This window comes from Bos taurus, chromosome 24 (genome assembly GCF_002263795.3).
Source record: "Bos taurus isolate L1 Dominette 01449 registration number 42190680 breed Hereford chromosome 24, ARS-UCD2.0, whole genome shotgun sequence".
In the NCBI taxonomy this organism is placed as follows: domain Eukaryota; kingdom Metazoa; phylum Chordata; class Mammalia; order Artiodactyla; family Bovidae; genus Bos; species Bos taurus.
This window is the reverse complement of record NC_037351.1, coordinates 22,028,562-22,054,358: the sequence shown is the minus strand read 5'-3', so window position 1 is coordinate 22,054,358 and position 25,797 is coordinate 22,028,562. Positions and strand designations below refer to the sequence as shown.

Below are 25,797 nucleotides of genomic sequence, written 5' to 3'. Positions count from 1 at the left end.
CAAGGGCAGCCTTGGGGCAAGATCCTGTTTCCCCATCAATGGATACACACAATATGTTTGAGCTGTTTTGCAGATACTGAAACCCCTCCAGGTGGAGAAGTGAACAATTAACAATGATATGCTGCCCACAAGCATGTAGACCCCAGACCAGTTGGACCTGAAGGTTGCCAACTTACCTCACCACCAACCCATTAGAAGAATGTCTACAAGCTGATCACACCCTCTTTGAGCAATTACTATAAAACCTCCCACTATCTTCCCCAAGTTGGGACACAGTTGGGAAGACATTAGCTCTCTGTGGCCCCCTTTGCCCGACTAAGCAATAGAGCTATTCTTCTCTACTTCACCGAAACCTATCTCCAAGATTCGATTTGGCACCACAGGGAAGCTGAGCTTTCAGCATCAAAACACTCAAAAATATTCTGGTGATGGGCAGACCTTGGTTCTTAGAGATGATTATAAACATCATGGCAGGAATGACTGTTGGTATTTGAAGTCAGTAGAAGGGAAAATAAGCAAGAAAAAGCAACTGGAAAATGAGGCAATTCCTGGATTTTTTGCTAAAATTTTTGAGACTTTTTATTGGCTTGTATACATAAAAGTGAAATCAGAAGACTAAATTACCCTCTTTAAAAGCTAGTCGAGTCAGCTTTCACCAACCAATAAGCAAGAGTGGCGAGAGTGCCTGCAACCACCTTACACCTCCTTCCTTCAAAGATAATCTTAAATCCAATCAACCTGCCAAAATGTAGTGTATTAAGAATCACCTCTCATGAGTCTAAGGAACCACTATTTTCACTCTCCCACTGAACATCTCCACAAGAAGAAAAGACAGGGAACTAGAAGAAAAACCTTCCTGCTTTGTGCCACCTCGTTCTTCTCCAGAAAGGAAGCTACTGATACAAGATTCACGTTAGCTTTACTTCCAACTTACCCTATATCATAATTTTTTTAAAGGGTGGTCTTCAGGGCACAAATCTCCCAAAAGAAGTTTCCATAAATCAAGGCAGTAATAGCCAAGTGCTCCATCTGGTTCTGGCAAGTCCAGAAAGCAATTCCCTGTGCAGCTGGGATGTTTCAACAACACTGTCAGTGGGTCTGTTAATTCTCCACCCCAGCATCTGCTCTCCTAGCACTTACGTGTAAGTTAAAATCTAGGGTATGTTTTTAGCAATGGTTGCCAGATAAAATACAGGAACCCCAGTTAGGTCTGATTTTCAGATGAACAAGGTTGTCTTTTGTTTTTAGCCTAAGTATATATATTGTATGGGATATACTCATACTGAAAACATTAATCTTTTAGGTAAAATTCAGATTTAACTGGGTATCCCATCTTTTTGATGGGGGTTGATTGAAGTTTTGTTTTATTTCTTTTCTTTTTTTTTTTTTTTGCTAAATCTTACAATCTTACTTTTATCCCATAATCTCAATATGATTAGCTTTCCTCGTCTGTAAAATATGTGATCTGCAACTGTATTTCTGAGGATAATAAAATATCTGAGTTGCCTTCACCTACTAAAGAGAAAAATCAAGCCACTATCAGAAGTTTTGTGCACATTTTGCTTACTTAAGAAGGGAAATAAAAAGTAAAGCCAGGTCTAGAAAATTAGAAACTTTTTAATAATTTTATTCATTTCTTTAATGTTTGGCTGTGCTGGATCTTCTCTGCAGTGCCCGCGCTTCTCACTGTGGAGGCGTCTCTTGCTGCAGAGCCCCAGCTCTCGGTGCTTGGGCTTTAGTGGTTGCAGCATGCAGGGTAGAACGCAGGCTCAGTAGCTGTGGCTCCTGGGCTTCGTTGCTCCTTGGCTTGTGTGATCTTCCCAGACCAGGAATCAAACCAGTGTCCCCAGCATTAGTAGGTGAACTCCTATTCACTTTGCCACCAGGAAAGTCAGCAACATTTTTTATTTGTAAAATATCTTATGGTACATTCTATTCTTTCACAAACCTCTTAATAGATACTTTAATAGGTACATGGGGTAACATGAAAAAACCCATCAGCCACGTCCACAGGACACTGCTGGTCAAAGTTTACCCTCAGGTGATTCCAATGACGCCTTGCTAAAGTGAGGTCCCAGGTCCTATATCATCAGCATCACCTGGGATATCTTGAAAGGCTGAGTTTTGGGCTCCACCCCAGACCTTCTCAATCAGAATCTTCACTTTAACAAGAGCCATAAGTGATCATATACATATTAAAGTTTGAGAAGTCCTAAACTAAAGGATCCACTTTTTCACCATAAATTGGTCTTTATGTTTAATATCCCGTTGCAGTAATCCTTAACAAACTGTCTCTTTTAACACATTAGGAATACTTTCCTTTGATCCAGTATCTTCAAGATAGGGAACTACTGTATTTCTATTTTGTTCATATGAAAATCCCAAATGACCATTTCTAATATTGTTTTATAATGAGCATATGTAACAAAATAAGATAAATGTAAGTTTAAAAAAGTCTCTCACTAAAACTAATTCAACAACCTATTATAACATTCTGGGTTGTCCTTAAGAACCTACAAATCACCAGCAAATCTTTTTGTGCTTTTTTACTTCATATACTACAACTTACATAAGAATATTTCAGTTCAGTTTGGTGCTCGGTGATGAACTAGGGGGGTGAGATGGGGATAAGGTGGGAGGCAGGTTCGAGAGGGAGGGGATATATGTATACATATTGCTGATTCACTTTCACTTTAGTGAAACTAACATAACAGTATAAAACAATTATACTCCAATTAAAATTTTTTAATAATATTTATATGCCAACACCATACATTCATAGTATTCCTGCTGCTGCTGCTAAGTCACTTCAGTCGTGTCCGACTCTGTGCGACCCCATAGACAGCAGCCCACCAGGCTCCCCCGTCCCTGGGATTCTCCAGGCAAGAACACTGGAGTGGGGTGCCATTGCCTTCTCCGCATAGTATTCCTAGGTTCCTCTAAAACTGAACAAAGGACATGCAATTTGGGCCTATGGCAAAGGCCCAAACTACTCTTAGGAAAATCTGTTTTAAAAAGTAATTTAAAAGGTTTCATAGATCTTAATGCCTCTTGAGTTCAAAAACCTCCCTTTATAGTTGCCTGCTTGTTTTTTAGAAGTTACAGGGTTGTATGCTAGAAAGAATTCTGGAATTGGGGTGAGAACATCAGAAGGCCTGATGCGAACAACCAGTTCTGCAGCTGACCGACTGGGTGATTCGGGAGACTTTAACATTCTTCATCACCATCCCTGAAGCTGAGTTTTCTCAGCTGTTAGAGAGAGTGGAGTCTGAAATTGTCTCACAAGATTCATATAAGAATCTTGAATGGTATCTTATTTGTAAGATATCTTAAGGTACTTTCTATTCTTTCACAGACCTTTCAATAAAATAGATACTTTAACAGGTAAACTGTTAGCTCAAGTGTAGTGATGGGAGAAACCCATCAACCATGTCCACAGGACACTGATGATTGAAGTTCAGTCTCAGGTGGTTCCGGGGATGCCTTGTTGGTCAAGTGAGGGCCAAGACCTGTAGCATTAGCATCACCTGGGATGTGTGTTTACCCCAGATAATGTGTGGGAGGAGGGTCTCTGTGATGACTGTGTTGTGTACGGCAATGTGGTCTTAAGATTTGTTTTGTGTTCTGCTTCAGCTAGGGCTGGCAGTTGACTGAAGATTACATGATGTGGTTTTCCACAACATGCCTGATTTGGAATAAAGTGAAAGTTGCTCTGTCATGTCTGACTCTTTGCGACCCCATGGACTATGCAGCATGTGGAATTTTCCAGGCCAGCATACTGGAGTGGGTAGCCATTCTCTTCTCCAGGGGATCTTCCCAACCTAGGGATCAAACCCAGGTCTCCCGCATTGCGGGCAGATTTACCCGCTGAGCCACAAGGGAAGCCCATTTGATTTGGAACAAAGATTACAGTAATTTTAACAGTCCCCTCTACAGAGCCATTGTACACACACCTCATAGTCATGCAACCTGGGGCTCTATGACCTCGACAACCATAACTCTCTCCTCTGCATCAGAAACTGAAAGTTTTTCTCCTGGCTGGGGTCAGCAATGTGTTCTGGGGGCACCGAACAATGAATTCCTCATCAGGTTACCACTCATGGCTCTGTGAGATCAAGTGATTTGAGGCTTTTTCCTGACTGAATTCTATACAATCCTCTTGCACTTTTCCCCAGGAAAAATTTATTAATAGGTTATAAAACACATGCTTTAATATTTTAATTAGTTTTTTAAATAAAATATTATTCCTTCAAAAACATGTTTTTATGTCACTATTAGCACATTCATTCTAATAATTGTGGTTATCAGTTATTAAGTAGCTTTGTATCTGAAACAATCACATAATTCCAGATAGAAAGAAGCTTCACGGTCATTTTGTTAAGACACCCCAGGGCAGAGTTCTCCCCTCTACCCAGCCCATGGAGGAGAAATTCAGTTGTTTTGTTGTTTTAATAAATTCATTACTGAGAGTCTGAAAAAGATGAGGGAGGGGCGTTAGGGGAAACACTCCTCATCTAACCACCTTCATGCAACTCTCGCAAATCTATTTGTATGTTTGCATGGAGCTCTTACTGTCTGCATTTGCATTTAACAATATTTCACATAAAAATTTCCCTTAGCATGTTGAATGCCACTTCCCATATTCAACAGTGTTTTTAGCTTCAGTATCTGCACTGCCCTCTGCCTAGGATGACAGTTATTTATGCTTAGCCTTTGTCTTAGCTCAGCTGTTAATCCCTTTAGGGCCCCACCCCTCCGAGTGTGCTCCACGGACCAGTGAAACATCTTAGAAGTGCCCAAGATCAGGCTCCACCCCGGACGTTCTCCATCAGAATCTGTCCTTTAATGAGATCCACAGGTGTTGGTTGTTATGCGTGAGCATTGTTCAGGAAGGCCTTTCCTAATCTCCTAACCACCCCTTCCCACCACCTCCCACTGGCCCACCCATCCAGGATAGGATAGGTGGATCCTTGTGATTGCCTTTTCATCTCCCCTACTCTGTCTCTGGTTGGAGATGGTGGTGGGCTTGTAGTCATCGCCAGACCCTGGGTCCTCAAGCAGCTCTTGATACATAAGAGCTTCCTATTTGGAATTTTCATCATTTTCCAGCCCCCCTGCTTTCATAGATGAAGAAATGCAGAAGACAAGTTTTTTTCCTGCTGGGAAACGGGGTGCTCAGGTAGGACTCTCTCGTTCATTGGCTTGCAGTTCAGTTTTTTGTTTGTTTGTTTCTGCTGCAAGTTTTTATGACAGAAAACTCATGGGGCAGGCGATGCTTCTCTGCAAGTACTTTCTAAAAGTCTACTGCTGGAACTTTATTTCTTTTGCCTAAAATATTGATATCTTTTAAACACCAACATCTCTGAGAGGAATTGTGCTTTACACTCGGTGTGAAGGTGGAGCAGCCAGCAGGTTTGGGTCAGTGTTTAGTGCGAGACAGAAATAGTGGTTATCTGCTGGAAGGAGATACAAAACACTTGTAGGTGATATGCTGTGTGTGTATGCGCTAAGTCGCTTCAGTCATGCTTGACTCTGCAACCCTGTGGACCATAGCCCTCCAGGCTCCTCTGTGGGATTTTTGAGCAAGAATACTAGAGTGGGTTGCCATTTCCTTCTCCAGGGGACCTTCCCAACCCTGGGATTAAACCCATATCTTATGTCTCCTGCATTAGCAAGCATGTTCTTTACCAGTGGCACCCCACTCCAGTACTCTTGCCTGGAAAATCCCATGGATGGAGGAGCCTGGTAGGCTGCAGTCCATGGGGTCACTAAGAGTCGGACCCGACTGAGCGACTTCCCTTTCACTTTCACTTTCACTTTCTTTACCACTAGCGCCATCTGGGAGGCCCACGTACATGATAGGAAAGACAAATAGTGGAACTCTGCAAAGCTGCTTCTGGTTCTGACTGGGTTCTGTTACAATAGCTTTGTCTTGACTCATACCATGGGTCATTTTTCCATTTAAAAAACATTCACATTTTTTTGATCTGTAAGAATCTCAGGATGGGGCTTCCCTGGTGGCCCAGTGGTTAAGACTACGTTTCCACTGCAGAGGCGGGGGTTCTATCCCTGGTCAGGGAACTAGTTACACATACTGCAAGGTGTGGCCAAAAAAAAATAACCTCAGGATGGACTTTTCTCCCCCGTCCTGCATCTCATCTGTGACAAATTTCATCCACCTGCTACTGATTTTTCTTTTCAAACATGTGTTTTTAAATTGTAGACAAAGTGCAGGTACAATCAATACTGATGTTTTTAAACTCACCTGAAAACTAAGCAACACCTGAACCACGGGGAACTTCCACTGTAGTCAAGAACCACCAAGTCTTTTCACTGTGGAAGGAGTGTTTTGTAAACTCAGGAACGGACAATCTGCTGGAGGGAGGCTGAGCCCTGGAGGCTGCTGTTTTGCAGTCTCGGGAGACTGATTCAGGCTTTGGAATCAGATTGTACCCAGAAACAAGAAACATCTGTCCTGCAGGGCTATTGTTCCTCATATCTGAAAAGAACAAGAGGCTCCTGGTACTGCTTACCAACAGCTCCTACAATTAGCTACACAGATCACAAGAGTATAATTATATTCAAGAGCGTGTGGCTCCCCGGCCCCGGGAGTCTACCACTGTACTTCCCCGGCACCATGGACACCAACTCCAGAGGAATCCTAAGTCTAAGTCAGGTCTGTCCCTTGGGGAAGCGTGTACAAGGCTGTCCTAAACTGCTATCTGAGTGTCTATGATGCGATTCATGGTAGTTTGCCCAGACTTTGGACCTTGGGTGGAGTTTGCAAGTCATTTGATGCCTTCAGAGTGTACCCTGTTGAGCAACCTGACGCAGGTGAGGTTGACTAGAATGATTGTGTGTTCTACATGCTGTGACATCACGCTTTAAGTCCATTTGAGTCATGCTTTCCCTTGGGGTTGTGGCCCATCCCAGTGAAAAGAGATTTTTAACAATATATTCTTGGGAGGCTTAGGGGTGTTCTAAGAGTTGCTCTTAGAATCTGAAAGCATTTTTGTGGTTTGTTTTTTCACATTTGGGGTGTTTGTTTTAAAAAGTTAAAAAAAAACACAAAACCTTGTTACTAGCCTTGGATACTTTTTTTCCTACCATATTAATAATTTTGTAGGAATTTGGTTGAGTTTTACACCTTGATTTCTCCATCGGGAAGAACTATGCAGATGTTTGTTACTAATGCTCATGAGTAGAGTTTCTAGAGACGAAAATGTTAAGAGAGTCAGTTAAAATTATTCCAGATGTGAAGAGTTGGAGAGATGATAAAGAGTCTGCAGCAATATCTCCCAAAACATTCAAAACAAAAGTAAATGAGTTAAGACAAAAAAAAAAAGTGAAAGTGTTAGTTGCTCAGTCGTGTCCGACTCTTTGTGACCCCATGGACTGTACCCCACCAGGATCGTCTGTCCATGGGATTCTCCAGGCAAGAATACTGGAGTGGGTAACCATTCCTTTCTCTAGGGGATATTCCTGACCCAGGGATCAAAGCCGGGTCTTGTGCATTGCAGGCAGATTCTTTACCATCTGAGCCACCAGGCAAAAAAAAAAATGATTGTCTCTAATTAGCCTCCTATTCAAGTAAGGATCTTCTCTTAAAACTTTGCAAGTTAGGCATGCTGCTGCTGCTAAGTTGCTTCAGTCGTGTCCAACTCTGTGTGACCCCATAGATGGCAGCCCACCAGGCTCCCCTGTCCCTGGGATTTTCCAGGCAAGAACACTGGAGTGGGTTGCCATTTCCTTCTCCAATGCATTAAAGTGAAAAAATAAAGTGAAGATGCTCAGTCGTGTCCGACTCCTAGTGACCTCATGGATTGCAGCCCACCAGGCCCCTCTGTCCATGGGATTTTCCAGGCAAGAGTACTGGAATGGGGTGCCATTTAACTTCATCCTTATTGGTTTTATTAATAATAAGTCATTTACTTTTAAATTTTTATTTATTTATCTACTTCTGGGCAAGCACTGGGTCTTCGTTGCTGCGTGCAGGCTCTCTCTAGTTTCAGTGAGCAGGAGTTGGAGTTAGTCTCTAGTTGCAGCACTCAGGCTTCTCTTGTGAAGCACGGGCTCTCGGCACATGGGCTTGTTACTGTGGCTCCCAGGCTTAGTTGCTCTGTGGCCTGTGGAATCCTCCCAAATCAGAAATCAAATCTGTGTCCCCTACATTGACAGGCAAACACCCAACAAATGGACCACCAGAGAAGTCCCAATGATCAGTCATGTGAAATATTATCCAGGGAGCGGCTTCTCATCCCAGTTCTGCTCACCTGTGGCCCCTACTCATCAATAAAGAAGGGATTTTTATTTTTAACTTATCCTTTTCCCACAGGACATCCTAGTGTGCTGAAAAGTGGTTGTTAATCCAGCTTTCTCAGAATAAAGTATAATAGAAAATGCACTGAGAACTGTATTTCTCCTCCTCTGGAGAATTCACACATTGTTTAAAACATGAGGAAAATATATAGTTTTGATGACCCACTAGCACATCAAATTAATTGAGTTAGATTGTAACAGACAGAAGCGGTGGTAAGATTCACACTTCCACTTAATATGTGGAGAATGCCATTGCAGCTGGTCAAGATAGGAAAGCAGAGGGATTTCTAGCAGAGCAGATGCATTTTATAAAGGATGCACTCAGAAACCCTTCTCTGCTCACTTCCCCCTGTGCCTGTGGTTGGCGCTGAGTCATCTCTCCACCAATCAGCTTGGGCTGAGATGCAGAGATGTCATATACTGCATCCTGTTAGACAGAAGTGAAGACATGGGAAAAGCAGAACCTCTGACCCGGTCCAGCAGTGAGTTGTACTGTGCTGCCCACACATACAGTACAGGCAAGAGAAGAAAGCCTGCATCCCATGGTGCAAAGGGCGTCCCCTTTTACAAGACTAGCTGAGTGCTAGAAAATGCGAAAAGGCCAAACATCAACACTTGTGACCAGGGCTAAGAATCATTGCTGTTTTTATCGTGTGGCCCTGGTAACATCGTTAATGCAGATGGTGCTTGCAGAGGGGCTTATGATGAACAGAGTCTTCCCCTGACTGGGCCATAGTGTCACTGCATCTGGACTCTGGAGACACGGCCCTGGGATGCCTTCCTGCTCCTGGTGAGAGCAAACACAGGCAGGTGTGTTCTACACATCCTTCAGTCTGGCATCATCAGTGTGTTCTAGCAGAGATCATCTCACAAAATTAGTGCCTAACTACTTGCTGTATGCTTTTCTTTACGCCAAGTAGTATCATAGTGCAATTGATCCTCGGCCAATGTAGGTTTGAACTGCATGGGTCTACTTGCACTTGCAGATTTTTTAATAGTAAATACTACAGTACTGCATGGACCCTGGTTGGTTGAATCCTTGAATGCAGAAGAACCTTGGCTGTGGAGGGCCAACTGTAAATTATACTTGGATTAACCTCCACCTTGTTCAAGAGTCAACTGTGTTTTTAGAGCCGCATGCAGCCTTGGAGGTCATCTCATTGAATCCCATTTTTTTCTAGATGAAAAACTGAGGCCTGGAAACTTTTCCTACTAAAAACTTAGTAATTTTAGAGTCCTAAAGGATTTTTTTTTTCAGCTCATTGTTTACATTTGGCAGTGCTTGTTGGGTCATCTAAGCAACCTCCTGGTTTTCAAGCACATGGTGCTCCTGTGTGCTCAGCTGACAGCTCAACCTTGGCTGTCCCCTCGAGGAGCAGAAAGGAAGGACTCTGTAGGATGGGGAGGAAGATGGCAGAAAAATAAATGTCTCTAGGACTCAAAAGACTTGAAAGACTTCAGACTGTTAAACACTGCATTAAATGAAGTGATATCTACAAAGCCTGAAACCCCTCCAACTCCTGTGATGGTGAGGGTTCTACTCTAGCTAACAGGAAAAGTTCCACTTGTGGTCAAAAGAGTAAGACTATTTATTGCGTTTTTCCCCTTGGCCGCCAACTTTAGGTGGTGGTCAAAATGTGGGGTTTGTTGAAATCACAGACTACAGCCCCTCCCCCAAAAGGCAGTGGAATAGTTTCAGAAGGGCCAGCAAGTGCCCTGCTCAAAGGATTCCTTCACATCCCTTTCATGGAGACCACATCGACAAGATCCCTTTCATTCAGTCATGCTCCTCCATTCCATTTAAGCTACTGAGTTTCCCTAGAGTTGATTTTATTTTTATATTTCCTGGCTATCTAATTAATACTCAGACCTAGTTGATGAGGGATATGTGTTCAAATTCAGTTATTTAATAGTGATAATGATAAACATAAGTATTTTCCATTCACCTAGAAATTTACAGTTGGTAAAGAATTTTTACACATAGCAGTCACACTCTAAGTAGCTGCTGCTGCTGCTAAGTCACTTCAGTCATGTCTGACTCTGTGCGACCCCAGAGACAGAAGCCCATCAGGCTCCCCCGTCCCTGGGATTCTCCAGGCAAGAACACTGGAGTGTGTTGCCATTTCCTTCTCCAATGCAGGAAAGTGAAAAGTTAAAGTGAAGTCACTCAGTCGTGTCTGACTCTTAGTGACCCCAGTGGCACCCCACTCCAGTACTCTTGCCTGGAAAACCCCATGGACGGAGGAGCCTGGTAGGCTGCAGTCCATGGGGTCACTAAGAGTCAGGCACAACTGATCGACTTCACTTTCACTTTTCACTTTCATGCATTGGAGAAAGAAATGGCAACCCACTCCAGTGTTCTTGCCTGGAGAATCCCAGGGATAGGGGAGCCTCGTGGGCTGCCGTCCATGGGGTCGCACAGAGTTGGACACGACTGAAGCGACTTAGCAGCAGCAGCAGCAGGATTGCAGCCTACCAGGCTCCTCCATCCATGGGATTTTCCAGGCAAGAGTACTGGAGTGGGGTGCCATTGCCTTCTCCCTAAGTAGCTGCAGTTTACAGAAAACTGTAAAATTAGGGCCCAGAGTTTAAATGGCATGCCCAAAGTCACTCTACCGGGAAAACCTCAAGCTCAGAAATGGAGAGACCACCTGCCTTGCAGCTCAGAGTGCGGTCCCCGGATTGGCAGCATCAGCGTCACCCAGTGTTTGTTTACTTGTTTGGGTTGCGCTGGGTCTCCGTTGCTGCACACGGTGTTGCTCTAGTTGCAGTGAGTGCGGGCTGTTCTTTGTTGCAGTGCACGAGCTTCTCAGTGCAAGTGGCTTCTCTTGTGGAGTGTGGGCTCTAGGGTGCACGGGCTTCAGCAGTCTCAGCCCGTAGGTTTGGTAGATGTGGCACACGGGCTTAGTTGCTCCCCCGCCTATGGACTCTTCCTGGACCCGGGATCGAACCCTGCATTGGCAGGAGGATTCTTATCCACTGAACCACCAGGGAAGACCATCTAGAAGTTTTAGAAAGATAGACTCTCAGACCTTACCCAAGATCTATCAAAGCATAGTCTGAATTTTAACAAGATTCCAAGGTGACTCGTGAAAAACTCTTTCAAACTCCACATAGTATTCAAGAGGACAGCAGTCATAAGATTTTCCCTTTTGCATTCACAGCTCTATGATATAATTAATTTGTGTGTCTGTAAGCAGGGGTCTGCACTGTGTATTAGAGGCCCCTTGATGCCTGGGATTAAATAGATGTACAGTGGCACTCAAGAGGTCCAGCTTTGAAGTCCAAACATCTGAGTTTGAACTCCAGCCCTGCCCAAACCTCAGTTCATATACCTATAAGATAGGAATAAAAATAGCCCTCCTCATAGTGTTATTGGGAATAAATGACCTGATACATGTAATAAATGTGGCCAGCACCTGATGCCCAGAATAGCATGCCTTAGCTGCGTGTAAGTGGTAGATGTTAGGGGCTCAATAAATGTTGAGCAAATGAATGAATAGAAACTTTTAAAAAAACTTTTACAAATTTCAAAACTTGGTGCCCTATTGCTCCAAATATATGAAAATGAATTTTAAAATAATATGCAGAGGAAGCCTGATATAAGAGAAGAAAAAGGTAGAATGGGTCATAATGGATCCACAGGGAAGCATAAGATTCAGAATCAGGAGGCCAGAGTTTGGATTCCAGCTCTGTCCTTTGCTACCTGTGTGTTAGCACAGGAGCCTGTAACATACTAGTTCCTAAGCCTCAGTTTCTTCACCTGGAGAATGGGATCAATGATCCTTTTTTTCCCTCAAGTTCTGGAAAAAAAAAGAAAAGGTTTTGTAACTGACAGAGTATCCCTACTACTCAGCACAGCCCTGGCACCTAGGAGATACTCCATAATAGATGTTTCCTCAATTGAAGTAGAGTGTACCATGTCACGGAAAAGGCAATAGCACCCCACTCCAGTACTCTTGCCTGGAAACTCCCATGGATGGAGGAGCCTGGTAGGCTGCAGTCCATGGAGTCGCTAAGGGTCGGACACGACTGAGCGACTTCACTTTCACTTTTCACTTTCATGCATTGGAGAAGGAAATGGCAACCCACTCCAGTGTTCTTGCCTGGAGAATCCCAGGGACGGCGGAGCCTGGTGGGCTGCCGTCTATGGGGTCGCACAGAGTCGGACACGACTGAAGCAACTTAGCAGCAGCAGCAGAACCATATCAACAGGATGAAAACTGGATGTTAGAATGGTCTGTGGCCCTCCAAAACACAACCCTAACAAAATCCTGTTCCTTAGTATTTCATTTGACATCATTTTGCCAATGAAGGTCCGTATAGTCAAAGCTATGGTTTTTCCAGTAATCATGTACAGTTGTGAGAGCTGGACCATACAGAAGACTGGGTGCCGAGGAATTGATGCCTTTGAATTGTGGCACTATAGAAGACTCTTGAGAGTCCCTTGAACTACAAGGAGATCAAACCAGTCAATCCTAAAGGAAATCAACCCTGAATATTCATTGGAAGGACTGATGCTAAAGCTGAGGTTCCAATCCTTTGGCCACTTGATGAAAAGAGCTGACTCATTAGAAAAGACCCTGATCCTGGGAAAGATTGAGGGCAGAAGGAGAAGGGTGTGACAGAGGATGAGATGGTTGGATGGCATCATTGATTCAATGGACATGAGTTTGAGCAAACTCTGGGAGACAGTGAAGGACAGGGAAGCCTGGCGTGCTGCAGCCCATGGGGTTGCAAAGAATCAAACACGACCTAGTGACTGAACAACAGCAATAAGTATTTAGTTTCTTGAGGGTAGAAAACGTCTTTAAAAGCTCCCTGTGGGCAGGTGTTGAGGGAGGGAGGTGACAATGAAAAAACTCTGAATTAGAAGTTTGGCTCTGTGACTTAGTACCAGGTGGGAGTACCAGGGAAGATATAAAGGAGAGAGAAGCAAAGGCAAGCAGAGAGAACCTCTCGTTGTAAGAGAACTATGATTTCAAGATCTAGGTGTGATGTCATATGTGAAAGAACGTTGCAAAATTAAGAGCTGTAGACACACATAATTATGGAAAGAAAAGACTCTAAGGAACAGTCCTCTAGATCAAATTCATTACGCAGATCATTGGATCCATGGATGCCGAACTCTATGATACAGAAAGCTGACTGTGCCATTTTATATAAGGGACTTGAGCACCTGTGGATTTTTTGGTATCCATGGATGATCCTGGAACTGTGTGGTAAATATTTTCAAGCTGCATATTTTACCTGGATTTATTTCCCATAATAGATTGATTAGGGGAAAAAACAATTATGAAGAAAATTAGCTTCTTTAGAATTCCACTAGGTTATTTTCCAGGTGAGTGGAATTCAGTATGAATTTCTCCATCAAGGAATCTCTTTACTAATACAACCTCGAAACTTTTCGTAAGTAGCTGCTGCTGCTACTGCTGCTAAGTCACTTCAGTCGTGTCCGACTCTGTGCGACCCCATGGACGGCAGCCCACCAGGCTCCGCCATCCCTGGGATTCTCCAGGCAAGAACACTGGAGTGGGTTGCCATTTCCTTCTCCAACGCATGAAAGTGAAAAGTGAAAGTGAAGTCGCTCAGTCGTGTCCTACTCTTAGCGACCCCATGGACTCCAGCCTACCAGGCTCCTCCATCCATGGGATTTTCCAGGCAAGAGTACTGGAGTGGGGTGCCATTCTCCTTGGTAAATCAAACCCCACGAGCAGTGTTGGTTGGTGCCACATCACGTTCTAGGGTCCACATGACCCCAACAGAAAACTTACAGGCAGAGGCCATACAAACATACCTGCACTTTTTTTTTTTTTCCCAGAAATCTAGTTTATTTTCCCCACCTCTTTCAGAAATATTCCTCTTACATCAAAAGCAGTGCGGTGACTTAAGAAGAAGTACACCTAGGGTTTGGAGTCAAAGAGAACTACATTCAAATCTTACCTCCCTTACTTATTAACTATGTGACTCAGAGTAACAGTGTTACTAGTGTCTGTTTTCCCACTTGTAAAATGGGGGGAGGGGCGGATAACAAAACTGGATCATTGTAAAACTGAAGATAATGCTTACAAGGTGCTTAATCGATTGGCTGGTTCAGTTCAGTTGCTCAGTCGTGTCTGACTCTTTGCAACCCTATGGACTGCAGCACGCCAGACCTCCCTGTCCATACCTGCACATTTTAAAAAGTTCTGTCCACTTACCAACACTTCTAACAGACTCTGCTGGAAATGTCAGAGTTTGAAAAGATTTCCACATAGCGCAAGTTGGACAATGGTTATTCATCTTTTGAGAGAGATCATAGCAACCCTCTTGCTATTGCCAAAGTCTTAGATTTCACATCATCTTTCTTACACTGTTAATATGTTAGTGGGTTCCTTCTCTGGGTGGTCGAAGGAATGACAAGCTATAGATAGGATACATGTAAAGCAGGGTTCTAGTTTTCACTATGATCTGAGCCATAAACTTGGAACCCTGGACTGTAAGTGAACCTGATGCTGTTCTCTGTGCTGCTTTTCTGCTTTGCAAACATTCTGCTACATTTCCTTATTAATCACACTTACGAGCAAAGAAGCTGTTCTATTCCAACCCCTCTTTTAAAAGGATGAGTGAAAAATAATTATTAATATTTCACAGAAATAAGGTGAATGTGGTATTTCTCATACTTAGTTTGTCTCATCATTTTTACAGATTTCTTGTATACATTAGTGGTTTAGTCGCCAAGTCATATCCAACTCTTGTGACCCGCTTGGACTGTAGCCCACCAGGCTCCTCTGTCCGTGGGATTTCCTGGGCAAGAATACTGGAATGGGTAGCCTATCCCTCCTCCAGGGAATCTTCCCAACCCAGGAGTTAAACCCAAGTCTCCTGCATTACAGGCAGATTCTTTATAGACTGAGCTACAAGGGAAGCCCCCTTTTATATATAGGCACATGAATATTCTAGAATAAAAAGGTCAATCTGTCTACTTCTAGGGCTAGTAGCAGATGGATAAAGGAGGATTCTAGAAGAGGGGGTCAGTCTCAGTTTGTATAAAAGAACTGAATTTTTTATTTAATTATAAAATGGCCTCTTCAGATTATCTTTTATTTTTACAGAAGCCCAGATCACACGACCATAAGAAGTTTATAGCATCATTACCACGCTTAATCCCTCCCACTCAAATCCCTTTATCAACCAGCTACAATTTTTCAAAAGCCTTTTAATACGCGATATGGGATATTTGCGGTCTGCTTTTCTTAAGGAGAAGAATGCATTGTACCATACTCAATACCAAAAATTCAGTGTCATTTGACCCTTTCTTGCCAGATAACTTCATTTGGGTTTGGTTTCCCAAAGAGCTCAGCTCTTTGCTTCCCGGCAGTCATGGCTCTGGTCCCCTGAGAGAGCTGAACTGGGCAGTCTCTGGGCTTCCTCCTGGTGCCCTGGGAGGGCCCTGAGCCCAACCGGAGGCCACTAACTGAGGCAGTGGTGGTGGAGACACGGCGCTCAGAAAGGCTGACATCAAGGAGGCTCTGAGGATCTGTGACCTTTCGCTCACGCTTACAAACTGCATGATTCCTAGAAAGCCATGGGCCTCCCACACTAAAGAATGTAATCTACAACTGCAGTATCTCCAAGCAGCTTCAGGGAATTTGGAATTCAGGATACAGCTCATTCTGAAGATGCAGATAGCTGAGTCAAGTCCTGGGAAGAAAACCTGGGTTCAGGTCCCAGCAGTGTTCTGTTCTTGGAAAAGCTCGGAGCAGCTGGGGAGGTGGGAATAACTGCTTATTTGTAGGAGGAGGGTGCCTTAACTTTGCCTTGAGCAGAAGCCTCGCCAGCTAGATATGTATTGTGTATGTAGTCACTTCAATCATATCTGATTCTGCAACTCTGTGGACTGTAGCCCGCCAGGCTCCTCTGTCCATGGGATTCTCCAGGCAAGAATACTGGAGTGGGTTGCCATGCCCTCCTCCAAGGACTCTTCCTGACCCAGGGTTTGAACCCGAGTCACTTACGTCCCCTGCCTAACCCTAGGGGTTAGGTGGGCAGGTGGGCTATTTACTGCTAAGCCACCAGGAAAGCCCCCACTGGCATGGGGAGCCATTCCCTTCTCCCAGGATCTTCCCGACTCAGAGACTGAACCCATATCTCTGTGTCTCCTGCCCTGGTAGGCAGGTTCTTTACACCAGCACCACCTGAGCAGCCACAGGTATATTGGGTTAGCCGAAAAGTTCATTGGGTTTTCCCATAACATCTTATGAAAAACTTGAAGTTTTTGGCCAACCCAATAGCACTGAAAAAAAAGAACTCTTCCTTTCAATATGGCACAATTGGCCATATTTTTACAACCCTTTTTTCATTCTGACATATCGCTTATGTACCTGTGGTTTTATGGCTAGACAAGGAAGTAGTGTTTTGGACGGATTTGGAACAAGGATGGAAGTTGTGCTGTTCCGCACCCATGAGATGCCAGAATTCTGAGTTTGCTCAAAGAGGATTTGAAATTTCCAGAGGCTGGGGGAAAACAAAATGTGCTTTGTTAAAAGAGTTTGACTGTGTCATGACTCTCTTCCGAACAAAGACATTTGGTCTTTTCAAGTAAAACAAATCCAACAGACAGAGCAGGAGAAATTAACTGGTTTACGGCCACTCATTTCTGGGGTGGCTGACTAGTGCTCAAAATGAGAAGAGTCAACAGGGTCTCTCCTAAGGTGAAGAGAAAGTCCACCATCTCCTCTCTGTGGGGTGATTACATGTGTGTGTGCTAAGTCACTTCAGTTGTGTCCTGCTGTTTGCGAGCCTGTGGACTGTAGCCCTCCAGGCCTCTCTGCCCATGGAATTCTCCAGGCAGGAATACTGCAGTGGGTTGCCATGCCCTCCTCCAAGGGATCTTCCCAACCCAGGGATCGAACCCACGTCTCTTATGCCTCCTGCCTTGGCAGGTGGGTGCTTTACCCCTAGTGCCATCTGGGAAGCCCAGGGCAATTACAGTTAGAGCCTTATTTAGTGTGTGGCGCAGGTTAGAATACAGAACACCGGCCTTGTCATCAACAAACCACAAAGGATGAAATTCTATTCCTGTGCAAATAAGATGTGGGAAGTTTGGAACTTTGTGGAAAGCATGAACTCGAAAGTAGGAGAGATCGTTTCTAAAATGCAGAGTGTATCACACTGCCATTTAGAAGTCATTTTTTTTATACATCAACTTCCCATTAGCTATCTATTTTACATATAATAATGTATGATGTTTCAATGCTACTCTCTCAATTCCTCCCAACACAGGGAGCTCAACCCAGTGCTCTGTGACAACCTAGAGGGGTGGGCTGGGGTGGAGGGTGGCAGGGAGGTTCAGGAGGGAGGGCACATATGTAAATTTATGGTTGATTCATGTAGTTGTATGGCAGAAACCAGTACATCATGAAGCAATTATCCTCCAATTAAAAATACATTTTAAAAACGTCATTTCTGGTTTGCGGTATGTGTATTTGTGTCAGCATTTTGGCTGGGAAGGTAAATGTAAGAGAAAGAGGAGATGACAGCAGAGAAAGTTCCAAGACAGGCAAGATTGGACAGTGAATGCTTGGCAGTGGGTTCTGAATGCTAAAACTGTGGGTGAAGATTATTTTGCTTGGATCTGCACAACATGGAGCAAATTCCTGACCCCATCTGGCCCGCTGCCTTGGGGCTTTCGTACTTCTCTGAAAAGGTGGCAGGGCTGGGGGGGCGGCGGGAAAGAAGAGGTATCTTGCTCAATTCTACTTGTTGTCCAAGCTCCTGATTTTGTGAAGTTAAACTTTATTTTGAGACAATTGTACATTAATATGTAGCTGTAACAAACAATATAGAGATATCTGCTCCGTTTCCCCATCAGTGGTAACATCTTGAAGTTCTGTGTACAAGATTACAATCAGGTTATGGACATTGATGCATGTTTAAGGTACATAACGTTTCCATTCCCACAAAGGTACCTAGTTTTGCCCTTTTATAATCATACCCTTATGGCAGAAAGTGAAGAGGAACTAAAAAGCCTCTTGATGAAAGTGAAAGTGGAGAGTGAAAAAGTTGGTTTAAAGCTCAACATTCAGAAAACTAAGATCATGGCATCCGGTCCCACCACTTCATGGGAAATAGATGGGGAAACAGTGGAAACAGTGTCAGACTTTATTTTTTGGGGCTCCAAAATCACTGCAGATGGTGACTGCAGCCATGAAATTAAAAGACGCTTACTCCTTGGAAGGAAGGTTATGACCAACCTAGATAGCATATTCAAAAGCAGAGACATTTGCCAACAAAGGTCTGTCTAGTCAAGGCTATGGTTTTTCCTGTGGTCATGTATGGATATGAGAGTTGGACTGTGAAGAAAGCTGAGTGCCGAAGAATTGATGCTTTTGAACAGTGGTGTTGGAGAAGACTCTTGAGAGTCCCTTGGACTGCAAGGAGATCCAACCAGTCCATTCTGAAGGAGATCAGCCCTGGGATTTCTTTGGAAGGAATGATGCTAAAGCTGAAACTCCAGTACTTTGGCCACCTCATGCAAAGAGTTGACTCATTGGAAAAGACTCTGATGCTGGGAGGGATTGGGGGCAAGAGGAGAAGGGGACCACAGAGGATGAGATGGCTGGATGGCATCACTGACTCGACGGACGTGAGTCTGAGTGAACTCCGGGAGTTGGTGATGGACAGGGAGGCCTGGCATGCTGCGATTCATGGGGTCGCAAAGAGTCGGATATGAGTGAGCGACTGAACTGAACTGAATCATACCCTCTTCCCTCCAGCCCTCACTTTCTCCTCAACCCCTGGCAACTGCTAACCTGTGCTCTCTTTTTGTAGTCTTCTAATTTTAAAAATGTTAGATAAATGGAATCATCCAGTATCTAACTTATGGATTGACTTCTTTCACTCAGCATAATTCTCTGTAGATCCAACCAAGTTTTGCAGTAGTCTTTTTTTTTCTTGATGTGTAATATTCCATGGAATGGGTATATCAGTTTGTTTAACTGCTAACCTGTCAAAGGACATCTGGGTTGTCTTGATTTTGGCTACTATGAATAAATCCACTAATAAAAAGTTTTAACTTTCCTGGAAAAATGCCAGGAGTACCTTGGGTGGGTTGTGTGGTAGCTGCATGTTTCATTTTTGGTTTGGTTTCGTTTCTTATGACAGTCGAATATTTTCTAGAGTAGCTGAGCCATTTTACATTCTCATAGGCAATATATGAGTGATCTAGTTTCTTCTCATCTTCATCAGAATTTTAGTCAGTTCAGTCACTCATTCCTGTCTCTTTGTGACCCCATGGACTGCACCACGCCAGGTTTCTCTATCCATCACCAGTTCCTGCTCAAACTCATGTGCATCGAGTTGGAGATGCCATCCAACCATCTCATCCTCTGTCATCCCCTCTCCTCCTGCCTTCAATCTTTCCCAGCATCAGGGTCTTTTCCAGGGAGTCAGTTCTTCACGTCAAGTGGCCAAAGTATTGGAGCTTCAGCATCAGTCCTTCTAATGAATATTCAGGACTGATTTCCTTTAGGATTGACTGGTTTGATCTCCTTTAAGTCCAAGGCAAGTTCAGTTCAGCTCAAGTCGCTCAGTCATGTCCGACTCTTTGTGACCCCATGGACTGCAGCACACCAGGCTTCCCTGTCCATCACCAACTCCTGGAGCTTGCTCAAACTCATGTCTGTCGAATCAGTGATGCCGTCCAACCATCTCATCCTCTGTTGTCCCCTTCTCCTCCTGCTTTCAATCTGGGAAATATTGAAGTCAAAGGCAAACCACTTTAGTATTCTTGCCTCGAGAACCCCATGAACAGTGTCAGAATTTCAGAATGTTACTATTTCTTATTCTGGTCATTCTGATACGTGTCTGGTGATATCACATTACAGTTTTGTTCTTTTCACTGACCTCGTGGCTGACAATGTTGACTGTCATTTCATGTGCTCATCTGTATATCCTCCTCAGTGAACTGTCTGTCAGTGTCTTTTGCCCTTTTCCTAATTGTTTTCTGAGTTTTGAGAGTTCTTATTCTAGATACATGTCCTCTGTCAGATGAGTGGTCTGCAAATACTTTCTCCTGGTTTATACCTTATATTTCTATCTGCTTCACATGAATAACAGTTCTTAATTTTGGTGAAGTCCGATTTGTCAATTTTTCTCTTGTGTGGATCATATTTTCCATTGTCAAAAACATAAAACTCTTCGTCAGGTGCTAGATCCCAAAGCTTTTCTCTTATTTTAGAGTTTGTCTGAAAGTTTGATAGTTCTGCATTTCACATTTACACAGTGATCTATTTTGAGATCATCTTTTTAAAAATGTGAAATTTATAGGCAATAACTTGTCTATATGTGCCAGACAGCCCAGAGAAAAACATTCACCTGACCAGCCATGCCCACCTAGATCTTCACCCTCACAAGGCCATATCTTACTGAGCATCTTCTATATCCCAGGAGTGTACCAGGAGCTCTCCAGGAGTTTCAAATCAGTGGCAAAGCCTGGCTTTTACAATGATGCCATGTGGACTTAACAGCAGAGTCTGTCAGACTCAATTAGGACTTGTTACTCTAGTTGCGTCATACTGAGAGACTGCTCCGCTGCTCCTAGCCTCAGTCTTTTCATTTTAATAATATGGATTTGAGGTTTGAATTAGATAAAATATGTCCAATGACTTGTGCAGGGGTATTCAATAAATGGTCTCATTCTTCCCCAAACTGATCCATTGCAGCTGTTGAAAAATTCGTAATGGGCTGTTGTAGTCAGAACAGAAAAAGGCCAATTGTGTACAGCTGACCTTGACTTTTCTAAGGGCTAATTATCTGGTTTATAGAAAAACCAGGAATCTTACACTCTTGCTTCCTAGCTTCATAGCCAGCATTTTGCCTAGTAACATAGCTACTTGTACTAGCTAAATAAAGACAGCAACTGAAAAATTTTTTCTGATTCAGTTAAAATATCTTAAAGATGGGAGGACTTGGGAAAAGGAACTGATGTGGATGGGAACAGATTTTTTTAAACCAGACTTTTTTAGTTTTATTAACTCTTGTTAAATTATGGGAAAGATATGAAACACTCATAAAATTAAATTCTATGAAGTATGTGAGGAATTTCTGTTAAGGGGGAAAAAGTAGCTTACCTGACTGACGTCAGTTCTTGAAACCATTCACATTAAATTTTCTGATTTTTATGCAAGCCAAATTATATAAATGACTTTTGAACTCTCTTATTGAATGGTGTAACACTGACAATTCAGCTGTTGCCATTGCTTGTCATCTCAGCACCTACCATTTTGTTGTTTGCTTTTTTTTTTCCCTTTTCACCATCTACTCGTTCCCTTATTTAAAAAAAAAAAATTGTAAAATGCTAAATGCCTCTCTTTTTTTAAAAAAATTGATTATTTATTTCTGGCTGTGCTGGGTCTCCATTGCTACAGGCAGACTGTCTCTAGTTACGGTGGTTGTGGGCTCCTCTCTCATTCCAGTGTGCGGGCTTCTCAGGATGGTGGCTTCTCTTGTTGTAGAGCTCAGGCTGTAAGGTGCACAGGCTTCAGTAGTTGTGGCTCATGGGCTCAGTAGTCGTGGTGCCCAGGCTTAGTTGCTCTGTGGCATGTGGAATCTTCCTGGACCAGAGATCGAACCCATGTCCCTTGAATCGGCAGGCACATGCCCAACCACTGGGCCACCAGGGAAGTCCCTCTTTTCTCTTGCTTAAAATCTTTCTCCCAGGGACATCTGCAGAACTATGTCTGGGATTAATCACATTGTGTTGGATCTGTCACAAATATTTTATTTTTGTACAGTTGATTTTAAACTAAACAAGCACCAAAGGCTTTTACAAAATGGCCACATACAGAAAACATAGACAAGCAACGTGCAGGGCGAAGGCTTAGGTGGCAGGTGGAGAGGGGTGATTTCTAGTTGGGGGTGGCGGGAAGACCCCTGCGGCTCCCACTAATCTGTACCTCGGGTCCTTTTTAGTAGCATCTACTTAAGCCACAAGCAGCTGCCCCAGGTCCCATTCACCCCCAACCTGGGACCCCCAAAACCCAGAGCTCACAAGCATTTCTCAGCCTCTGGAATCAGATCTGTCCTTCATCTATTTACTTTATCATTTAGTCAAAGCAGATTTGAATATAAATAGCAAACTCATATAAAAGAAAGTAATTCCTTGGCTGTGTGTATATATATGTGTGTGTGTGTGTGTGTATATGTTTGATCCTGGCATTGTTTATAATGCTTATCCTGTTAAAATTAAACACATCTTTTAACTAGAAGAATAAGCCTATGTTGATACTAGATATAAAATCTGCAAATTAACCCAACTTTGGGAAAGTCAGTACTTTAATTGATATTGGCATTTGATACCTCACTGGGGGCCCTAGTTCCTCAGATTATATGCTAACACATGATTCCCATCACACCAGGCTATCAGGGTGGGGGAAGGTAAAAAAATTCCCTTTATAGGACTATTATTATATAAACACTCTCAAACTATAATCGATCAACCCAAGGATTGATATAATAATGTAGCTGAGAAACCTAGTGTTTGGCTGACTTTCTCTCATATGATACAATCAACTGAATGTGGATATTCTGTGCACTTTTTCATTTTCTCTTCCATTGCTGGCCACACCCAATGAACTAAATTATAACTCTCTGCTCCTATGTTTTCATCAGATTAAATGCTTTTTTCCGTGTTTTTTTTTTTTTTTCTCATTTGTTCTATGCCAGTATCCCATTTCTCAGAGGAATATTTCATCTCGACAGCCAGGGAGAGAGCCTGGATGCTCAAGGTAAGGTTTAAACATAAATTATGTTGCACGACTCCCTGTTTACAGATTAAATCGGAGTGCATATTACTGATGCCTTTGTAACAAATTTACTTTCAAAATTCCATTATACAGTTAAAGCGAGTATTCCAGCAAACACGCTTCACTCGCACATTATTTTTCAAGCAACATTCCATTTCCCATGTGTACCAAGAGCTAATTAGCTGTTATCAGCAATTCCTCTAAAAATGCTCACGCCAGTTGAAGTTTAATTTTGGAGATTTTCCTGGTGAGAAGTGAACTGAGAAAATACCAAGATACCTCAGGATATTTCTAATTATGAAGAAGGGATTATTTGTTAAAAATCCAGGCCACTGCTCCATTGACTTTAAAATAGAGATGGGTGTCTTAAAGGAGATGAAAGCTCAGAAAGCGTCATTTTTTTTTTTTTTTTTCCAGTTTGGGATTTGTGTTTGAGACACAATCATTTGACCTTCTGTTATTTCCCACTGGTGCGCTATCTAATATTCCAGGAGCTCACTAGAACAAAGGAGCAATTAACTGAAATTCCACCAGATGGCAATATTTGGAAAGCCATCCTGAGAGATTTCAAAGCTGTGAGCTACTTTTGTTCACACAGGGAATAGTCTCACCAAGTGTAACATCCTGGATTTCATTCGGGGTGCTCTAAAGATCTTTGGTTTTATTTTTCTGCCCATATCATTGAAACTTTTACAGCGAGTAGGGGACAGATGTGTGTGTTTGGGGGTGGGAGGGGTGGAGTATGTGCTGTTTTATTTTGTATCACTCTGAAAGGATAAAATTAACAACTTCATTCTTCAGTAATTTTCCAAACAGTATTGGTGAGTACTAAAAGCTCAAATCAATGGGTAATATACCGTGTTTGTCTTGGGATCTCTTTGGGATAAAATGCTATGGTTGATGGTCATTTTAAAATAAATTATTTGATAAGAGAAACTGAAAATTCTTAAAAGTAGAATTTTAAGGAGTTGCCTAGATATTAAACCAAGTGATTACAGGTACAAAATTCTTATTTGCAATGATTAAGGTTTATTTAAATAGGATGAGTAAATTTGCCCTTTTACTCTAATGAAAGTAGAGATGCTGTGTGTACCCTGAGTGGTGCCCAAACAGCTAGACTCTTCAAGAACCAGAGCTGAACCTCAGACAGAGCTGAGACGGAGGGAAGGAAGTAGAAAGGCATCTGAGAGCAACTGAAATAGAAGAACCACTAAGAGGAGCCGCCTGAGCTTTCTGTATGCACGTACAAGCAGCCCCTAACACAACCCTTCTCTCCTGTTGGTGGGAATGTAAGTGGCTACACTACGGAAAACAGTACGAAGCTTCCTCAGAAAATTAAAAATAGGATTACCATGCGATCCAGCAATTCCATTTCTGGCATATATCCAGACCAAACTATAATTCAAAAAGATATATGTACCTCTATGTTCATAGCAGCATTGTTGACCATAGCCAAGACATGGAAGCAACCTAAGTGACCATCAGCAGAGAAATGGATAAAGATGATGGGGTAGACAACAGAATAATACTCAGCCGTGAAAGGAATGAAATAATGCCATTCGCAGTAACATGGATGCAACTAGAGATTACCAAACTAAGGGAAATAAGTCATGAAGAGAAAGATAAGTACTATATGATATCACTTACGTGTGGAATCTAAAAATGACACAAATGAACCCATCTGTGAAACGGAAACAGGCTCATGAAGAAAGCGAGCAGACCTGTGGGTGCCAAGGAGGAGGCAGGTGACGAGGACTGGGACGAGAGGCTGGGGTAGCAGACGTAAGCTATTATAGAGAATGGATACACAAGGTGCTGCTGGATAGCACAATGGACTACATCCGATATCCTATGATAAACCACAGTAGAAAATAATATTTTTTAAAAAGAACGTATAGATAGGTGGAAAACTGAATCACTTTGCTGTACAGCATTATAAATCAACTATCAGTTCAGTTCAGTCACTCAGTTGTGCCCGACTCTTTGTGACCCCATGGACTGTAGCACGCCAGGCTTCCCTGTCCATCATCAACTCCCAGAGCTTGCTCAAACTCATGTCCATCGAATCGGTGATAACAACCATCTCATCCTCTGTTGTCCCCTTCTCCTCCTGCCTTCAATCTTTCCCAGCATCAGGGTCATTTCCAAAGAGTCAGTTCTTCCCATCAGGTGGCCAAAGTACTGGAGTTTCAGCTTCAGCATCAGTCCCTCCAATGAATATTCAGGACTGATCTCCTTTAAGATGGACTGGCTGGATCTCCTTGCAGTCCAAGGGACTCTCGAGTCTTCTCCAACACTACAGTTCGAAAGCATCAGTTCTTCAGCACTCAGCTGTCTTTATGGTCCAACTCTCACATCCATACATGACTACTGGAAAAACTGTAGCTTTGACTAGATGGACTTTTGTTGGCAAAGTAAATGTCTCTGCTTTTTGATATGCTATCTAGGTTGGTCATAGCTTTTCTTCCAAGGAGCAAGCATCTTTTAATTTCATGGCTGCAGTCACCATCTGCAGTGATTTTGGAGCCCAAAAAATAAAGTCTGTCACTGTTTCCATTGTTTCCCCATCTATTTGCCATGAAGTGATGGGACTGGATGCCATGATCTTCATTTTCTGAATGTTGAGTTTTAAGCCAGCTTTTTCACTCTCCTCTTTCACTTTCATCAAGAGGCTCTTCAGTTCCTCTTCACT

General features: G+C 43.0%; 1 protein-coding gene across 4 annotated transcripts in view; it reads left to right on the top strand.

The window, feature by feature from the left end:
* Positions 1-25,797, top strand: part of MAPRE2 (microtubule associated protein RP/EB family member 2) — a 187,217-nt gene that overhangs the window by 7,817 nt on the left and 153,603 nt on the right. For 2 of the 4 annotated variants that reach the window (XM_024984216.2, XM_024984215.2), the window contains exon 2: positions 23,026-23,087. The exons of the other annotated variants lie outside the window; for them this stretch is intronic. Coding sequence is in view for 1 of the 2 variants with exons in the window: in XM_024984215.2 (XP_024839983.1) it covers positions 23,026-23,087 (62 nt within the window). In the remaining variant the exon portion in view is untranslated. The remainder of the gene's footprint in view (positions 1-23,025; positions 23,088-25,797) is intronic. 4 annotated transcript variants of the gene reach the window in all.